The sequence below is a fragment of the Euphorbia lathyris genome, chromosome 1 (genome assembly GCF_963576675.1).
Source record: "Euphorbia lathyris chromosome 1, ddEupLath1.1, whole genome shotgun sequence".
In the NCBI taxonomy this organism is placed as follows: domain Eukaryota; kingdom Viridiplantae; phylum Streptophyta; class Magnoliopsida; order Malpighiales; family Euphorbiaceae; genus Euphorbia; species Euphorbia lathyris.
The window spans coordinates 54,565,767-54,582,462 of NC_088910.1; the positions used below are offsets into that span (position 1 = coordinate 54,565,767).

A 16,696-nucleotide genomic window follows, 5' to 3' on the forward strand; every position below is an offset into this window, starting at 1 on the left:
CACAAAATCGACTCATCATGTGACCCTAACCCAAAAATTGATATGAAGTCAATAATTGACATCATAAAATTACCCATAATAAACATATTAGAGAAATATATAATAGATGAAGTTATAGACGTGAAAACCTCTGCATTCAAAATTAGGCTTAAAGAGCTATTAGCCGCAATTTAGTCAGCTGAATATAACAAACACTATATTAATTGACGGGCTAAACGTCAAAAAGAAATAGAAAAAACAAAATTTAACTGGAATTGGATAGGGGCCGCGCGAACGCAGGCCCCCACTATAACAAATTATGATGTAGGCTCTCCCACTTGGGGAGACCTTAGAACAGCACCCCTCCTAAGTGCAATGGAGGCCACTGCCCTAGGCCATGGGCCTTAATGATCACCCATTAACCCCATCCAGGTAAGTATGTTTTAAGGTGCTTTGGCCTTTCTATTTATTACTCCCTCCTCTTCTGTACCAATCAACATCTTTCGATGTGGGATTCCATGGAAGCTCTTTCATATTTCTAGCCTCCTCCAACATCATTGACCTGTGCTGTTATATTTGTGTATCACTAATATTAGCTGTGCCATTTTTCTTACAGCAACTTTTGAAGCTAAAATATATTGTAATATAATTTATCAACTTAATTAATTTTCATGTCTCACTTGCCAACAAAAAATCATCGTCCGATTAGACAAATTAACCTTGATCACCTGTATTAAAGTTATCCATAAACATTGCAACTTTTGTTGTTAGATTAGTTATAGCAATTATTATTATGTAGTTAACAGGCTTATACAATTCTAATTAGTAGTATGAGACAGTTAAAATACAAATATAAATACATTTCATTAAAAAAATGTACATTAGTAGAACAAAAGGTATCATGAAGAAACTAGCATCAAATTCAATCTTATTATATGCTCCAAATGGAAAAGAAATGTAGCTATGTCCACCTTGAAAAACTAGTCTAAATTTTTTTTGTGGTGTACATAACTTCTACAGAAGATTTTCTGGAAAACTCTGCTCTCTTTCGATTTTAGTTAGGGAGTCTCCTTCCAATATCGGATCGACCTGTCACTCCCGCAGGAAACAAAGGAGGCCTCTATTGGTGAGTGTGCTATCCAACGGGGTGCACCGTTATGGTTAGATGGCCATCTCGCCACCTTCTCTGCCGTTAAGGCATCCCAGATAACAATCTGTGTCATCGGATATGATCGTATAAATAAGATATCAGAAAACCAAATGAATGGATGACACAGCAAAGTAGAGATGCAGAACAAACCTCATTGCTTCCCTCATCTATTGAGAGCACAAATTCTTCAGTATCATTAAAAACAGCCTGCAGATAACAGATTGAAGCATCCAAAAATTTAGAAGTGAGTCTGAAAAATCATATTTGGAATTTCCTCCTTTTGAAGATTGTTGGGAAATATAATCAATCAAGTATTATGTAGAAAAACTTTTGACAGCGAAAACAACTTCTATAGACTGCAATAACTTCTACCCTAGAAACTGTAAGCAGAGGAAACTCTGAAAATTTTGAAAAGCAAATGTGATTTCAAATAAGACCATAATATCAAATCTACCCCATGTATATTTTTATATATAATCAAACAACACAAAATGAATTTCATATCATCAGCGAACTGCACTCTTTGCAAAAATAACAGGTGCCATCATTATTTGTTCATTTAGTTGAACCAATTGCTTCCTTGTAAACAACCCACAGTGCAACTGCAGCAAACTGCAACATTTTTCTTTCGTTCATCGTTGTCTCCTTTTTGTTGCTAAAATAACTAAAGAAAATAGAGATGCTGGCAATGAAGGGTGCCTAGTTGATGAAGCGTTATAATAAACATCAATGACAGCGCCCATCACCAAGGTGTACAATAAGGCTATTAGTAAGGAAAAAGCATTACATTTTTTGTGCCAATTTCTAGAAAAAGAAGGTTTTCAACCATACCTGGCACCTCAATTGTGTATGGGTAGCTCCAAGATATTGTTTGACCAGTCTTCCACTGCCAACCTCCCAAAGCTTAATAGAAGAGTCTTTCCCAGAGGAGAGAATAAACCTAGAAAAGTCAAACTTCCAGTCGAGTTAGAAACTCATGTTGAGGCATCATCCCAAAGTAGGGAGCAGCAATTGTTTGTTCATGATAACTAACTTGACCAGTGTCAAAGACAGTAAAAACAACTAACTGAGATTATGAAAAATAGAATTTCGTAGATACACAATTTGATGCATTTATAGGTTTATAGGGAGTATGGACTAATAACGTTTACATTCATCCCAAAGGCAAGACATACCAACTTCAAGGGTTGCATCTCATTTCGTCTACCTATTCCTATCTTCAAACAGGAAAAAAGCATCTTGAAGCCCTCGATCTTTTCGATTTTTGTTAATTAAGCCCATGGCCTTTCAATTTGACACAATGAGCCATCAATCAATTATAATCGCACAGATTTTGCTCTTGGCTACTGGGAAAGTTAGCTAATCAAACTCTTAAAAGCGCATTACTTATTTCATCTACATTTGTAGATGAATTTTTAACAATTTGAAAGCACGTGATAGGAAAACTGTAAAAACCTCACTTGAAGTGCAAAACATGCAATTTAGATGTAGATAAAATGAGTCGTGCACTTTTAACCGAGTCTGATGTTCAAGCTAACTGTCTTGTTAACTAGGGGTTCAATGTGGGGCAATTATAATTATTCGAGAGCTCAATGTATCAAATTGAAAGATCTAGGCTTAATCAGCAAAAATCGAAAAGATCATGGGCCTCACTGCCTAAGTATGGTTTTTCCCTTTTGAAATGTACTATTTCGTTATATATTATCTATTATACAATGAAGCTTGCAAGTCCATCGAATACTAAAACCAAATACATACGTAAAGACACACACGTATATATATTGGCATATGTACCTTTGATCCTTAGTAAATGTTGCACTTATGGCCTCTGTTGTTCCATGTGCACCAACTATGGATCGCACACAATTGGCAGTTACCCCATCCCACAACCGAACAGCACCATCTTTAGATGCAGTAACATACATGCCCCCCGTGGATGAATATCTCACCTGCATAACAAAGTAGATGTTTTCATCACCCTAATGCCTCTGGTTGTAATTGTGCTACATACATGGGAACTTATAAAATAAAATTTTAAAATGCCTGATTGATGGCTCCATTGGTTCCAATTTCTGGAACACTAGCAGAAAGAAAACACTGAAATGTATTGACATCGTACAGGTGTGCAATTTGATGATCAGTTCCTGTCATTTTTTAGTTACAACCTGAATATTAGACCAATCACAGCAAGGGTGTCACTGACTTATTCTATAAATTGTAGCACATTCAGAGGGGAAAAAGGTTAGAACAATGAGAAAGAGAAGGATAACCAAGACATTGGACTCAGGTAACTCTTGAACGAAAGAACACAAAATAAGCAGTAAACAAGAAGATATAAAACTTGCTAAAATTTAAAATGAACTAAAGAAAGAAAGAATCAAGGGAAAAGAGGAAAGCAACAGCAATAAATAGATATAACATGTGCGGAGTCCAATCTTACTGAATTTTAGTTTTAGATAAGTAAGCATCATCTAAAATACTATGTTATATTTGTTCTATGATATAACAGGATACTGAACAATGGAAAAAGTGAAAAGTGAAAATGTCTCCATCATATATCAGATGATCATCCTTTCACCTTGAACTTTCAGCTCAACCAACTAGTACTGAAATACAACCTCCTCAAATTATCATTTAATTGAGATGGAAAGTCATGCTTCTTCACGCCACTCATACATCCCAATAATATATAATTGTTAGGCAGTCTTGACATAGTGATGCAGTTTAGTGCAAACAAAGTTTTAATTCTTAGCCGGTTTATCATGGATAGAAGGACCTCTTAGCAATTATGATTATTCTTTACAATTAAGAAACATGAGGATGAAATTTATTTATTTATTTTGGACATTTTATATTTGATAGGACTCTTATCAACTTTAGGGTTTTTTCTCTATATAAAGTTGTAACCTTGAAGGAATATTTATTTCTTTTAGCGGAATAAAAGTATTTTGGATATGAATACTTTGGGTTCTGGAACACATAGCATCACATACTGTAACAACACGAAATGAACATGATGATATAATGAAATTATGAGCTCAAGGAATTAAAAGACACCATTTAATAGGGGCCGCCACTAGAAAACGATACCATTAACAACTTTGAGATAACTATCTCTTGCTTCATGCTGCCTTTCTATAACACATTGATATTAATATGATTGATTGTTGGAAATTATCCTCAACAGAAATAGAAAGAAATGGCTATATATATTGTCCAGCTGGCAAAATCTATTGAGCTTTTTTCTAATATTCTGATGAAACAAATACCAAATTGTCGTGGTTTATATGTTTAAAGATAAAACATTCAAAGAACAATAACCTGCAAGAAGAAAGTCCCCAGAAGGATGAAAAGAGACAGATCGTACATTGTGAGTATCCTGTGACATTACACATACAAATTCAGATTGATGTGTTAGTGAATGCTAAATGCTTATGGTATGAATCCACAAGAATACTCCAAATCATGCCTAGATCATTAGCAAAATAAGGACAAAAAAACCTGGATAACTCTGAATGCTCTCTTTGCAGTAGCTTTCGAAAAATCAAAAAATCTGAAAAGAATTAACGGGCCTTGTGATCAACATCATCTCTGAATGCTTATTTTACTAAATAGATCAACATCATATATACATGCAAGACTAGGTTCTGAGAAGTAAAGACGACATACTTTATGGTGTGATCTTTGGCTCCTGATATAAGTATAGTACTTTGAGGATGGAAATCCAAATCATTTATTGGCTGCAGTTATATCAACAAAATATTAGATAACATAGTATTGCCCAACTCCTATTATTGAGCTCAATGAAATGCATTTGTAGGTGTTTCATGCAAAACTTGTAGTATTAGAATGACAATCATGGCCTAAATACTTGTATATGGTCATAAAATGTCCGGATAACAGGTCGGACAGGACCGTCCCTGGCATCTGACAGTGTCATCTGCTTGACTTTTGAAATCTGCAGAAAACAAAAAGAGCTTATTATACACATAATATGCATACTAGAAGCGATAACATGTCAAATAATCATAATAAGGCAAGAAATTGAAGACCTCAAAGAGCTTAATCGATGTGTCTGCACTTCCTGTGGCAACGAACCTTCCGTCCGGACTAAATCTTGCACATCTGGCAACATTCTAGAAAACTCAAACCATCATTTCATAAGCCATATGATTTGAATTAGCCACATTAATTTGCTACAGGAAAAATATATAATTTCCTATATCTATTTCCTGCCTTGTGTTCAGAAAGATGCCGTGTTTCATGTTTTGGGAAATTTTTCGATGAGCCTTTTGTGTCCTGCACAGCACTGTTGACACAAGAGATGAGTCGTGAACTTTACAATCATTTTTATGTGTAATGCTAAAAATAAGCATTGATCTTACAACCAAACTTTTGATTGATAAGGCCATATAATTTCAGGATAAGTAAACAAAGACCAGACTTTTAGTTACTGTAATTTGTAGTAAAATTACATGCCATATAGCTAAAATGGAAATTACCTGAAATCAACTGAAGCAGCACGAGAAGCTGGAATTGAACCATATACTGCAGGTACCAGGGTGCCCATATCATACATCGCAGTGGAAGTAACACCTTTTAACATCCCGTCTTTTTCTGCTGCAAGACCCTGTTGTCATCTTAGTATCCAGAATATTTTTCTTGTTTTTCCAACACTATATACATAACAAGTACAACTATTTTCTAAAATGAGGGGAGAAAAAAGAGAAGTAAACAAAAACCTTAGCAAAAAGCTCTAGAAGCCTGTTAGGAGGAGCCTCAACATTCAATGGTGTCATTGTAGCCGATGCAACTGTACTTGCAGCCTAAAAGAAGACACATTTCATTATATCTCCAATCAATCACACAATCTAGTACTACAACAACAACAACAAAGCCTTAGTCCCGAAATGATTCGGGGTCGGCTAATATGAACCATCATATAAAACCGTGAAATCAAATCGTGTCAGCGACACAAATTCGCTCCCTCCACTCCATCCTATCCACTACCATATTTTCCTCAATTCCCAGTAAACTCATATCACTCTCGATCACCCTCCTCCAAGTTTGCTTAGGTCTTCCCCTACCCCTCACCACTACATCCCTTTGCCACTCTTCGGTTCTCCTAACCGGCGCATCAAGCGCTCTACGTCTCACATGGCCAAACCACCTTAGTCGGTTTTCTCTTATTTTATTCTCAATAGATGTGACCCCTACTTTTGTCCTAATTATTTCATTACTCACCCGATCCTTTCTCGTATGACCACACATTCATCTCAACATACGCATCTCCGCCACCGACATCTTATGGATGTGGCAGTGTTTCACTGCCCAACACTCCGTACCATATAACAATGCTGGTCTAATTGCCGTCCGGTAGAATTTTCCCTTCAATCTATTAGGCATGCCGGGGTCACAAAGGAAACCCGTAGCACTCTTCCGATTCGACCAACCAGTTTTAATTTTATGAGCAACATCTCCATCTACTTCTCCATCCGTTTGGATAATAGATCCTAAATACCGGAAGCAATCCGAGGCCTGAACAACTCTCCCATTTAGGGTGATTGTCCCTGCCTCCCTACTCCTATGACCGCTAAACTTACACTCCAAATATTCTGTCTTACTTCGGCTCAACTTAAAGCCTCTAGATTCTAGAGTTTGTCTCCATAGTTCCAACTTCCTCTCCACTCCTTCTTTCGTCTCATCAACCAACACAATATCATCTGCAAACAGCATGCACCATGGTATACCATCTTGGAGTGAACTTGTTGGTTCATCCATAACGATGGTAAAAAGAAATGGGCTTAGTGCGGAACCTTGATGCACTCCAATCGTAATAGGGAACTCTTCAGTCTTCCCAACACTAGTACGTACACTCGTGCATGCTCCCTCATACATGTCCTTTATGATGTCAATATATTTCCGCGAAATGCCTTTCCTTATCAAAGCCCACCAAAGTACTTCCCTTGGTACATTATCATATGCTTTCTCCAAGTCAATGATAACTATATGCAAGTCTTTCTTCTTATTTCGATAGTGCTCCATTAATTGTCTCATTAGATGGATGGCTTCCATAGTTGATCTTCCCGGCATAAAGCCAAACTGGTTTTCCAAGATCTTCACCGTTCTCCTTAGCCTTTGTTCGATCACTCGCTCCCAAAGTTTCATAGTGTGACTCATTAATTTGATTCCCCGATAGTTGGCACAATCTTGGACATCGCCTTTGTTCTTATACAAAGGGATTAAGATACTTTTCCTCCATTCTGATGGCATCTTATTGTTTCTCCAAATTTTGTTGAAGAATGTCGTCAACCATTCGATTCCTCTTTCTCCCAAACATCTCCAAATCTCAATAGGGATGCCATCCGGTCCTACTGCTTTCTTCAACTTCATCTTACTTAATGCCATTTTGACTTCACCCTTTTGAATTCTCCGCAGGCATTCATGATTTATCATATCGTGATGGATACTTATATCTCCAACATTTTGTCTGCGATCTCCATTAAATAAGTCATCAAAATAGGACCTTCATCGTTCCTTGATATCCTTATCTCCAACTAGGACTTTCTGGTCCACATCCTTCACACATTTAACTTTTCCGAGATCTCGCGTCTTCTTATCTCTCATCCGAGCAATTCTATATATGTCCCTTTCCCCTTCTTTCGTATCCAATCTTGTATACAGATCCCGATTCACCTTTGCTCTAGCATCTCGTATGACCTTCTTTACTTCCCTTTTAGCCTCTTTATATTTTTCGTAGTTCTCGTCACTCCTACATTTCCCCAATATTTTATAGGATTCTCGCTTACTCTTTACTGCTTGTCGTACTTCTTCTGTCCACCAAGATGTGTCCTTACCCGGTGGCATGCTACCTTTAGATTCCCCTAGAACTTCCTTCGCTACTTCCCTTATACTATGCTCCATCTTAGTCCATATCGAATCTATATCTAAATTCATATTACAAGTCCAAATATCTTTTTTGGCCATCTCATCCACAAATTTTTGTTGATTCTCCCCTTGCAGTTTCCACCACTTAATCCTAGTCTCCACTTGTGGTGTTCGTTTTCTCATACATCTCCTACTTCGAAAATCAAGCACCACTACTCTATGTTGGGTTGTCGTACTCTCTCACCAGGGATCACCTTACAATCAATATAACTCGTTCTCCAAGCACTCCTTACTAAGAAGAAGTCAATTTGGCTCGCATTACCGCCACTCCGATAAGTCACTAAGTGGGATGTTCTCTTCATAAACCATGTGTTCATGATACTCAAGTCATAGGCTGATGCAAATTCCAAAATATCATTTTCTGCTTCATTCTTATCTCCAAAACCATACCCTCCATGAACACTCTCAAACCCATCTCGCCTAGAACCCACGTGTCCATTGAGATCACCCCCCAGTACCATTTTTTCATCCCTAGGAACCTGTTGCACCACTTCCTCTAGGTCCTCCCAAAAAGCTTGTCTGATAGACATCTAATCCTATTTGTGGCGCATATGCACTAATGACATTCACAACCTCATCCCCTATCACTAGCTTAACACTCATAATTCTATCGCTCTTCCTAGACACCGCTACTACATCATCAATATACTCCCTATCAATAAGAATACCTACTCCATTTCTACCCTTATCCTTTCCTGAGTACCAAAGCTTATAACCCCAAGGAGCTATCTCTCTAGCCTTGGCTCCAACCCACTTGGTTTCTTGTAGGCACATTATATTTATTCTCCTCCTCTTCATAACATCTACAATTTCAGCTAATCTTCCTGTCAAAAACCTATGTTCCATGTCCCAAAGCTTAATCCACTACCCTTACCCCTACCCCTACCATTACCGTGGACTAGCTTATTTACCCGCAACCCTAACTAATCAAATGTACTAAACCCTGATCTAGGGGAGAAAGCAACTTTGGTTAGATCACACAATAATGGATACAAATTTAAACATAAAATTCTATTGAACCAGCTCAATGTCCCACTGAATTTAGGAGAAGCCAGTAGGCAAACATTTGTTTGCCTCTTTTGATGCAGTTTTAAAGGCAATAGCACATAATCGAAACAGTAAAACACCTGAAATGAAAATTTTGGACGAAAAAAGGAAAAAACTTGGGCACGTATTGCAATATAAGTACAGAAAAAGTTACCTGGTTCAGATTATTGTCGCGAAGATGAGCAACGATGAGGGAATTGAGCTGTCGATGGAGCTTTCCATCTTGCAGTGTCTGCTCCAAGCTGCTGTTTTCCATCTTTTTCTTTCTCTAGGAAAATGAAAAACGACACAAAGAAAAGAGGGAAAAATCTATTTACGGTACCATTTGATTTGAAGGGGTGACATAGGAAAAGTACTGTTTAGCTTCTGTGTGCTTTTCCTTTTTTTTTAAGTATTTACCATCATTTTATAACATTTCAGTTTTCACCCTTATCCTTTTACCTATTTTTTTTTTACCTATTTTTTTTTTTCTTTCTTTTTTTTTTTTTTTTGCAAGAAGAAAGGACTTGTATATTTTAATAAAAAAAATGTTTTAAAATTCGGACCGGATATCGAACGGGTATGATGATTGGATCATTGATTCACAAGTTCAATCCGAATGATTTTGTATAAATTAATAAATATATGTAATAAACTCTCATTTAATTAAATATAATAGAAAAATTCACAAATCCAAAAACAAATCTTTAGGATTTAATTAACATAAATATTAAAGTTGAAATTAATTAACACAAATCATTTATAATTTAGGATTTAACACAACATAAATATTAAAAATGAAGTTAATTAATGCAAATTATTCCAATTTATAATTTAGGATTTAATTTTTTATTTTTTTTATCATTACATCAGTTTTACTTTTTATTATTTTCCTTTTTTTTAAAATCATCAATCTGGTTCACCATTTTGATACCGGTTTCCCGTTTAACACTGATTCAGTCTAATTTAATATAATTAAACCATTGCATCTATAACCAGACAAAACTCATGGTCGGTTCGCATTCCGCTCGATCCGTTTGATCGGTCCCGTCCAATTTTTTAAGCTTCAAGTCTAATACAAGTTGAAATAAAAGAAGATAAATCATCCAACGTGATTTGAGGAGAGTTGCGATGAAGGTCCTTTTGGTTTACCTTGTTTGCTGTTGGAAAAGCAGTAATTCCCGGTTGGAAAAAGCTATTTTTCATGTATAAAATAGCAACAGTTCTGGTGCATGCACATCAATTTAAAATTCAAGTATCTCGATTAAGAAATTTGCCAATGCATGAGCTTTAAAGGCCCTCTAGGGCTCGAACATGACATCAAACTCAATTAAGCGCAAAGCCCGCTCGGGTAACATGGTAGAGGTTTTTGGATGTTGTAGCACTTTCCTTAAGGGTGTGTCTGTTCGTACTGTTATGGAGTGGCTATAGAAAGTAGTGTCGAAGATTTGGGGCAGTGATGACCACTTCGTATGCCATCTTTTCTAGCTTTGGATATCTTTTTCTGCATCTCTTAGCACCCTACTCACGTAATACATTGGGAATTGTTTAGTCCATTCTTCTCTTATTAGCATGGTCCCCACTAAGTCTTCAGCGACAATTATATAAAGCTAGAGCCTTTCTCTTGGGAGTGGTCGACTGAGAAGAGAAGGTGAAGGAAAAAATCTACACTTCTTGAAGGACGTTTTTCACTCTACCATTCAATTAAAGTCATTGGCTCCTTTCAGGCTCTTGTAAAAAGGCATGCACCGCTTGTTGAGCAAGAAATGAAATGACCTAGAGTAATGATTTTCTATTGAGCTTCTAGATGTCGTTGATATTTTTTTGGTGGAGCCATATCAATGATAACCTGAATTTGTCAGATTTTGTCGGAGTTCACTTTTATCCCCCTCTGTGAGATCATGAATCCCAAGAATTTGCCAAAACTCACTCTGAATGTGCATTTTTATGGTTGAGTTTGAGCCTTACTGATTTAGTTGTAGGAAGACCCTTTTTAGGCCCGAATTGTCCTCTTCAATAATCTTACTCTTGATGTCGTCAAGATAAATTTTTATTTTCTCTGATAAGATCTTTAAAGACTTTGTTTACGAATCGCTGTTAATTTGCCCTTGCATTTTTTAGTCCAAAGGTCATGAGTTTATATCAATATGTGCCTTCGGGGATGATGAAGCTGGTTTTTTCCTTATCTCATTCGACCATCGGGATCTGATGATATCCAGTCGATGCGTCTAGCATAGAGTAAATTGCATATTCGGTTGTGGAATCTATCAAATTGTCAATGCAAGGTGGTGGATATGAATCTTTTGAGACGAGCTTTGTTAAGGTCAGTGAAGTCAACACATAACCTCCACTATCCGATGACCTTCTTAACCAAAACCACATATATAGCCATGATGCGTAATGTACAACCTTGATATGGCTGAAGTTGATTATTTTATCTACCTCTACTTTAATAGCTTTGTGCCTTTCGAGCCCATGGTTCCTCTTCTTTTGTCTTACTAGTTCCGTATCGGGATGCGCGTTTAGGGTATGCATCATGACCTTCTTGGGGATGATGAAAAGGTTGACATGATTATTTTCAAAGTTTCCAATACACTTTCTTTACCGATTTATGGAGTTTTGCCACAACTTTTGTTGGTTTTCCTTCAGCCAACCAAACTATCTTTATATCTCCTATAGACACGGTTCGTTCCATTTCTTCTGTCCATGTCTATATCTATTTGGGCTTCATTTGAATCGGTTATTTATAATTGATCCGGAAGTCAGCTCGCCGAGTTGGACTTGTATGGCTAGCAAAAGCCAGCTGTAGTGCTCAGCTCGCATCAATTTGATATTGGTAGACTCTAAGCTAAAGAAATCCTTAAACTATCTCTAAGCTAACATCAATTTGATATTGGCAGAGTCTCTAACCAAAATTAAATCATATGCATAACAAAATCCAAAAATAAGGACGGACGGCAATATAGACTACGTGAGTTTAAGAATAACAACAAATTTTCTGTTTTTTCAAATAAAATTATATAGGGACAATTACAATTACCCCACTTGTCTATAATGGAGCTTGGCTTCTTTCATTTATAAGACTCGGTCAAATCAACCTCACCGACTAAAAAAAAAAAAAAACAAGAATTTAATTTAATGTTAGAAAAGAAAATTTTATTTAACTAAAATTTATAATTACAGTAATTTAATAAAGGTCTAATATACAAATAACCCCCTGAACTTGTCCAAATGTTGCAACTGCCCTCCTCAACTTTCAATTGTAATAGCTTACTCCTTAAACTTGTCCAATTGTAAAACATAACCCCAAATTGGGAATTTGTTTACCCCGTATTTGAAGCAACCGTAAAAAAGTTTCTCAGGATTCGTATCACGCTAAAGATCTGATTATCATATTCCACTAGCGTTGCAGATTTTGTATTTCACGTGTTTCTTCAATTGCAGTCCATGTCAGCAATTTGGGGTTGTGTTTTACAATTGGACAAGTTTAAGGGGTAAATTGTTACAATTGGACAAGTTTGAAGTGTAAATTGTTACAATTGAAAGTTGGAGGGGGCAGTTGCAACATTTGGACAAGTTCAGGGGATTATTTATGTATTAGGCCTTTAATAAAATGCTAGACCAGTTGAGGCTAAGAAAGACCGGTTGTGAGAAGAAAGTCAATATCAGAAACATCTTGCTTTTCATGAAAATGCAATTCCAGTTCTCATCAATCACTGGATCCATTTCTCTCTTCCTCTTCCTCTTGCTTTCTTTCTCCACTTTCACTTCTTCAGGTCTCTCTTCCATCCCTTCTTATTTTGTGAATCAGTTTCATTGAACTGGGTTTTTTGAAATTCAGATCTTGTTTTTCCCTGTTCATTCTATTGTTGATAATGAGATTATTCATTTATGTGTGAATGTGTGTTTCACATACTAATTGTTTCAGTTAGGTATTGGAGAAGTTTCTGAAAATTAATGAAATCTATTTTGCAGAGGCGTATGCTGCAAATGGAAATATCACTATCAAATGGGACGCTATAAGCTGGACTCCGGACGGCTATGTTGTATGCAAATTAAATCAGTTTTTTAGAATTGAATTGTTTTTGGAACTCAGTTTGGTTTGGTATAGTTCAAATGCTAATTCCATTTGCATAATCTGCTGTTATGTTTTGATAGGCAGTTGTTACGATGTATAACTACCAGAAACATCGCAAAATAGAAAAACCAGGTTGGGCATTGGGATGGACATGGGCTAAAAAGGAAGTAATCTGGAGCATGATGGGTGCACAAACCACTGAGCAAGGAGATTGCTCTAAATTTAAAGGAAATATCCCACATTCTTGCAAGAAGGATCCAATTGTTGTGGATTTATTGCCAGGTAGGTACTAGTTTCTTTTCTTTTTGATAATTTATGGGATTCGAACTCAACTCGTGATCTCTAGCTTGGCTGATTAATTGGTGCATCCATCCAGGTACTCCTTACAACCAGCAGATAGCGAATTGCTGCAAAGGGGGAGTGATGAGTGCATGGGCAGAGGACCCTGCTAATGCTGTGAGCGCCTTCCAAGTTTCAGTGGGTATGGCTGGAACCTCGAAAAAGACGGTTAAATTGCCAAACAAGTTCAGGTTGAAAGCACCAAAGTCTGGATACACTTGTGGACCAGCAAAGATTGTGAGGCCAACCAGATTTATTTCACCAGATAAAAGAAGAGTCACTCAAGCTTTGAGTAAGTTTTCTAACATTGTTAATATATATATATTATATATGTTTTTCATTGTGGTTTTCTAACATTTAATTGTATGTGATATCATGGTTGCAGTGACCTGGAATGTTACTTGTACATATTCATATTTCCTGGCTCCAAGAGGAGCTTAGGCCATGTCTTTGTAGCATCGGCGTATGATTTGAGTTAGGCACACTAGTTTCTACTCAAATAAAATCGTATGTACCATTTTCTTTTTCTATTTCAAGCCATGTGAATGTGATGTTTGTTTCATGTTTTGGATGAGCCTTCATGTTTTTACAGCTTCATCAATCATGAGAACAAGTCACATTTCTTTCACCAATGAAATAAAGTTATAATGGCTCCATTTATTGGACTATACAATTTCTTTTCTTTTTTGTTGTTTATTATACAATCAGGATTTGAGTGGACAAAAACCTTCAAATGAGAATAACTCTCTCTCTCTCTCTAAACTTTATCTATTTTAACATCATGGCTACTGAACTTCAATTCTTAACGGATATGATTACTGAACTTTACAATTTTTAATATTGGTGCTCAATCAACTTTAACTAACTCCTCAAAATACCATTAACGATCTCAAAATGAAAAAACTCAAGAATTAAAGTTGTTCAAAACGAAATTTACTATGAAACCACATTTTCTATTTTCCAAAATCACAGTTTTTGGAGTTTATCTCTCTAAAACTACACTCTCTCTTCTAACAAAACACTACCTAAATGACCTCAAAACGAAAATTTTCAAGAATTAAAGTTTTTTGGAACATCATTAACTCTTCAAATTTTTTATTCTTAAGCCATCAAATGTTGTTTTGAGGCGTTGAGGGACCACCGATATTAAAAAGTATAAAGTTCAATGGCTATACCATTTATAAGTGAAGTTCAGTGGTCATAATGTTAAAATGGATAAAGTTCAGTGTCCATAAATGTAATTTACCCCTCAATCATTTCTCAAATTAAGTTGGAAGAAGCTTTCAATTACTCTAACCAATGAAAAATTTATTAGGTATCCTTAAATTACAAATGAAGTACCTCCAATACACATCACTACATATATAGTGTAGTGTGATCCAAATATTTTTACCTCTATACTGTTTTTTTATATGTGATACCACTAATACAGTAACTCTCCGTAAACTTTTCTTGGTAGATTTTTTTGGTTAACATGGAAGGCGCAAGGCTTAAGAAGGGGGAGAAGGAGGAAAGAAAAATTAAAACTTAGACACAAATTACTCTGGGTAAATTTCATCAATGGTGTACAACTTTTACCCTATTTCACACTTTGGTGTACAACCTTCATTTTGTCACACTAAAATGTACGACCTTATAGGTGACCTCCCACTATAGTATACAGCAGGTAAAAATGACCGGTCAACGCTTGGTCAACACGCCACCTCAGCAATTTTCATTTAACTCATTAATGAAGATGGACCCACCTAATGTGCAATGACCAAAATACCCTTTATGGGTTTTCTTCCTAAATACTAGTCTCCCTCCTTAGTTTATTTCCTGTAAATACTTTCTCTCTCTACCTCCTCTCTCCCTCACTAACCCTTTCTCTCTCCAATTTTAATTCCGAAACAACAGTAAAAAACATAGAGCTAAATGAAATTTATAGCAATAGACAAAAACCACATGTTTTTTTGCTCTGAACCATAAAAAAGAGAAAGCTTTTTATGAGATTAGAAAAAGGATAAATTTTAGGTCTAAGTTCACTTCTTTAAAAACCTTTTTTTTATATAATACTTTAAAAACTCTTTTTATCAGTTAAGATTTATGAGAAAATAAGAAGATGACTTATTTTTACTTTGGGTCTAACTTTGGTTTTTCTTGTTGTCGCCAGCATCACAACATTTCCCTTGCCAGCATAACAAGGAAAAAGTAAGGCGAAAGTTAGAATTTAACAGCAAATATTACATTTTAAGTCGCCTCCTTTTCTCAACATCAGAAGGTTTGGTCACTGGAAACACATGTTTTTAAGTCGCCTCCTTCTCTCCTTCATTTAACAAGACAATCGATCGAATCTATATCGTTCAATCTTCACTTATGATAACAGATCAACTTAAAAACACATGTTTTTAACAACACGTTTTATTTGAATTTATTGGAAATAATCTATTAGAGAGAGAAAGGGTTAGTGAGAGGGAGAGAGAAAGTGAAAGTTACAGAGAGAGAAAATATTTATAGGAAATAAATGAAGGGGAGAGAGTAGTATTTAGGAAGGAAACCCATAAGGGGTATTTTGGTCACTACACATTAGGTGGATCCATCTTTATTAATGAGTTAAATGAAAATTATTGAGGTGGCGTGTTGACCAACCGTTGACCGGTCATTTTTACCTGCTATATACCATAGTGGGAGGTCATCTATAAGATCGTACATTTTAGTGTGACAAAATGAAGGTTGTACACTAAAGTGTGAAATGGAGTAAAAGTTGTACACAATTGATGAAATTTACCCAAATGACTCTGCTAAGAGTCAAACCCTGGCAATCTTCATTGAGAGTTTCCTAGAGGCCTGCAGGGGTATATCAAAGTCATGGAAACCCATGTGACAAGAACCTGCAAAGTTTGCCAACCAGTCAGCAGCACGGTTACCTTCTCGATAAGTGTGTTGGAACGAGATAGCTCAATTTCTATCCCGCAATTCTTTACATCGAGCTAAGATCCATGAATAAGGATGATGGGGTCCCACCTTACTCATTAGGAGTTTGATACTTACACACGAATCCACTTCCACTATAACTTTTTGAAAGCCTTTCTCCCATGCTTGTTTCATCCCAAAATACAAGCCCCATGATTCAACATCATAGATCACTTTTTTCCCCTCCAGAGAAAAGGAAAAGATGGGGAGAATTAAGGCTGAAC

At 36.3% G+C, this 16,696-nt stretch overlaps 2 protein-coding genes and 1 non-coding gene across 10 annotated transcripts; 1 reads left to right on the forward strand and 2 right to left on the reverse strand.

Annotated features, from left to right (window-relative positions):
* Positions 1–258: 258 nt before the first annotated feature.
* LOC136215798 (U1 spliceosomal RNA) lies at positions 259–419 on the reverse strand. Its single transcript, XR_010682806.1, has one exon. It is a non-coding gene; the product is annotated as a U1 spliceosomal RNA (small nuclear RNA).
* Positions 420–824: 405 nt separating this feature from the next.
* LOC136233612 (cleavage stimulation factor subunit 50) lies at positions 825–9,475 on the reverse strand. Of its 8 annotated transcripts, none has more exons than XM_066023344.1 (14): positions 9,279–9,474; positions 5,872–5,955; positions 5,632–5,759; positions 5,366–5,438; positions 5,182–5,265; positions 5,001–5,087; positions 4,799–4,869; positions 4,631–4,682; positions 4,451–4,508; positions 3,173–3,273; positions 2,924–3,078; positions 1,961–2,069; positions 1,280–1,336; positions 825–1,193 (listed from the first exon to the last, which is right to left on the reverse strand). In XM_066023344.1, exons 1-14 carry the CDS (start codon positions 9,378–9,380, stop codon positions 1,038–1,040), a joined length of 1,317 nt encoding a protein of 438 aa, XP_065879416.1. In that variant the 5' UTR covers positions 9,381–9,474; the 3' UTR covers positions 825–1,037. The 8 variants fall into 8 exon arrangements, with proteins under 8 accessions (XP_065879416.1, XP_065879439.1, XP_065879426.1 ...); XM_066023367.1 differs by having other exon boundaries at positions 5,182–5,254; positions 5,632–5,749; positions 9,279–9,333; XM_066023354.1 differs by having other exon boundaries at positions 5,632–5,749; positions 9,279–9,333.
* A 3,263-nt stretch (positions 9,476–12,738) lies between these two features.
* Positions 12,739–14,202, forward strand: LOC136203072 (protein COBRA). The gene is made up of 5 exons (XM_065994156.1): positions 12,739–12,879; positions 13,079–13,149; positions 13,262–13,463; positions 13,558–13,812; positions 13,906–14,202. Exons 1-5 carry the CDS (start codon positions 12,789–12,791, stop codon positions 13,959–13,961), a joined length of 675 nt encoding a protein of 224 aa, XP_065850228.1. The 5' UTR covers positions 12,739–12,788; the 3' UTR covers positions 13,962–14,202.
* The last annotated feature ends 2,494 nt before the right edge of the window (positions 14,203–16,696 follow it).

Excerpts from the sequence above, each read along its gene's own strand:
- LOC136233612 (XM_066023344.1), bottom strand. The coding sequence starts at position 9,380 with ATGGAAAACAGCAGCTTGGAGCAGACACTGCAAGATGGAAAGCTCCAT. Across the intron at positions 5,760-5,871 it reads TTCTAGAGCTTTTTGCTAAG|GGTCTTGCAGCAGAAAAAGA; the intron begins GTTTTTGTTTAC and ends AGATGACAACAG. Across the intron at positions 3,079-3,172 it reads CCAATGGAGCCATCAATCAG|GTGAGATATTCATCCACGGG; the intron begins GCATTTTAAAAT and ends TTTGTTATGCAG.
- LOC136203072 (XM_065994156.1), top strand. The coding sequence starts at position 12,789 with ATGAAAATGCAATTCCAGTTCTCATCAATCACTGGATCCATTTCTCTC. Across the intron at positions 13,150-13,261 it reads GGACTCCGGACGGCTATGTT|GCAGTTGTTACGATGTATAA; the intron begins GTATGCAAATTA and ends ATGTTTTGATAG. Across the intron at positions 13,464-13,557 it reads TGTTGTGGATTTATTGCCAG|GTACTCCTTACAACCAGCAG; the intron begins GTAGGTACTAGT and ends GCATCCATCCAG.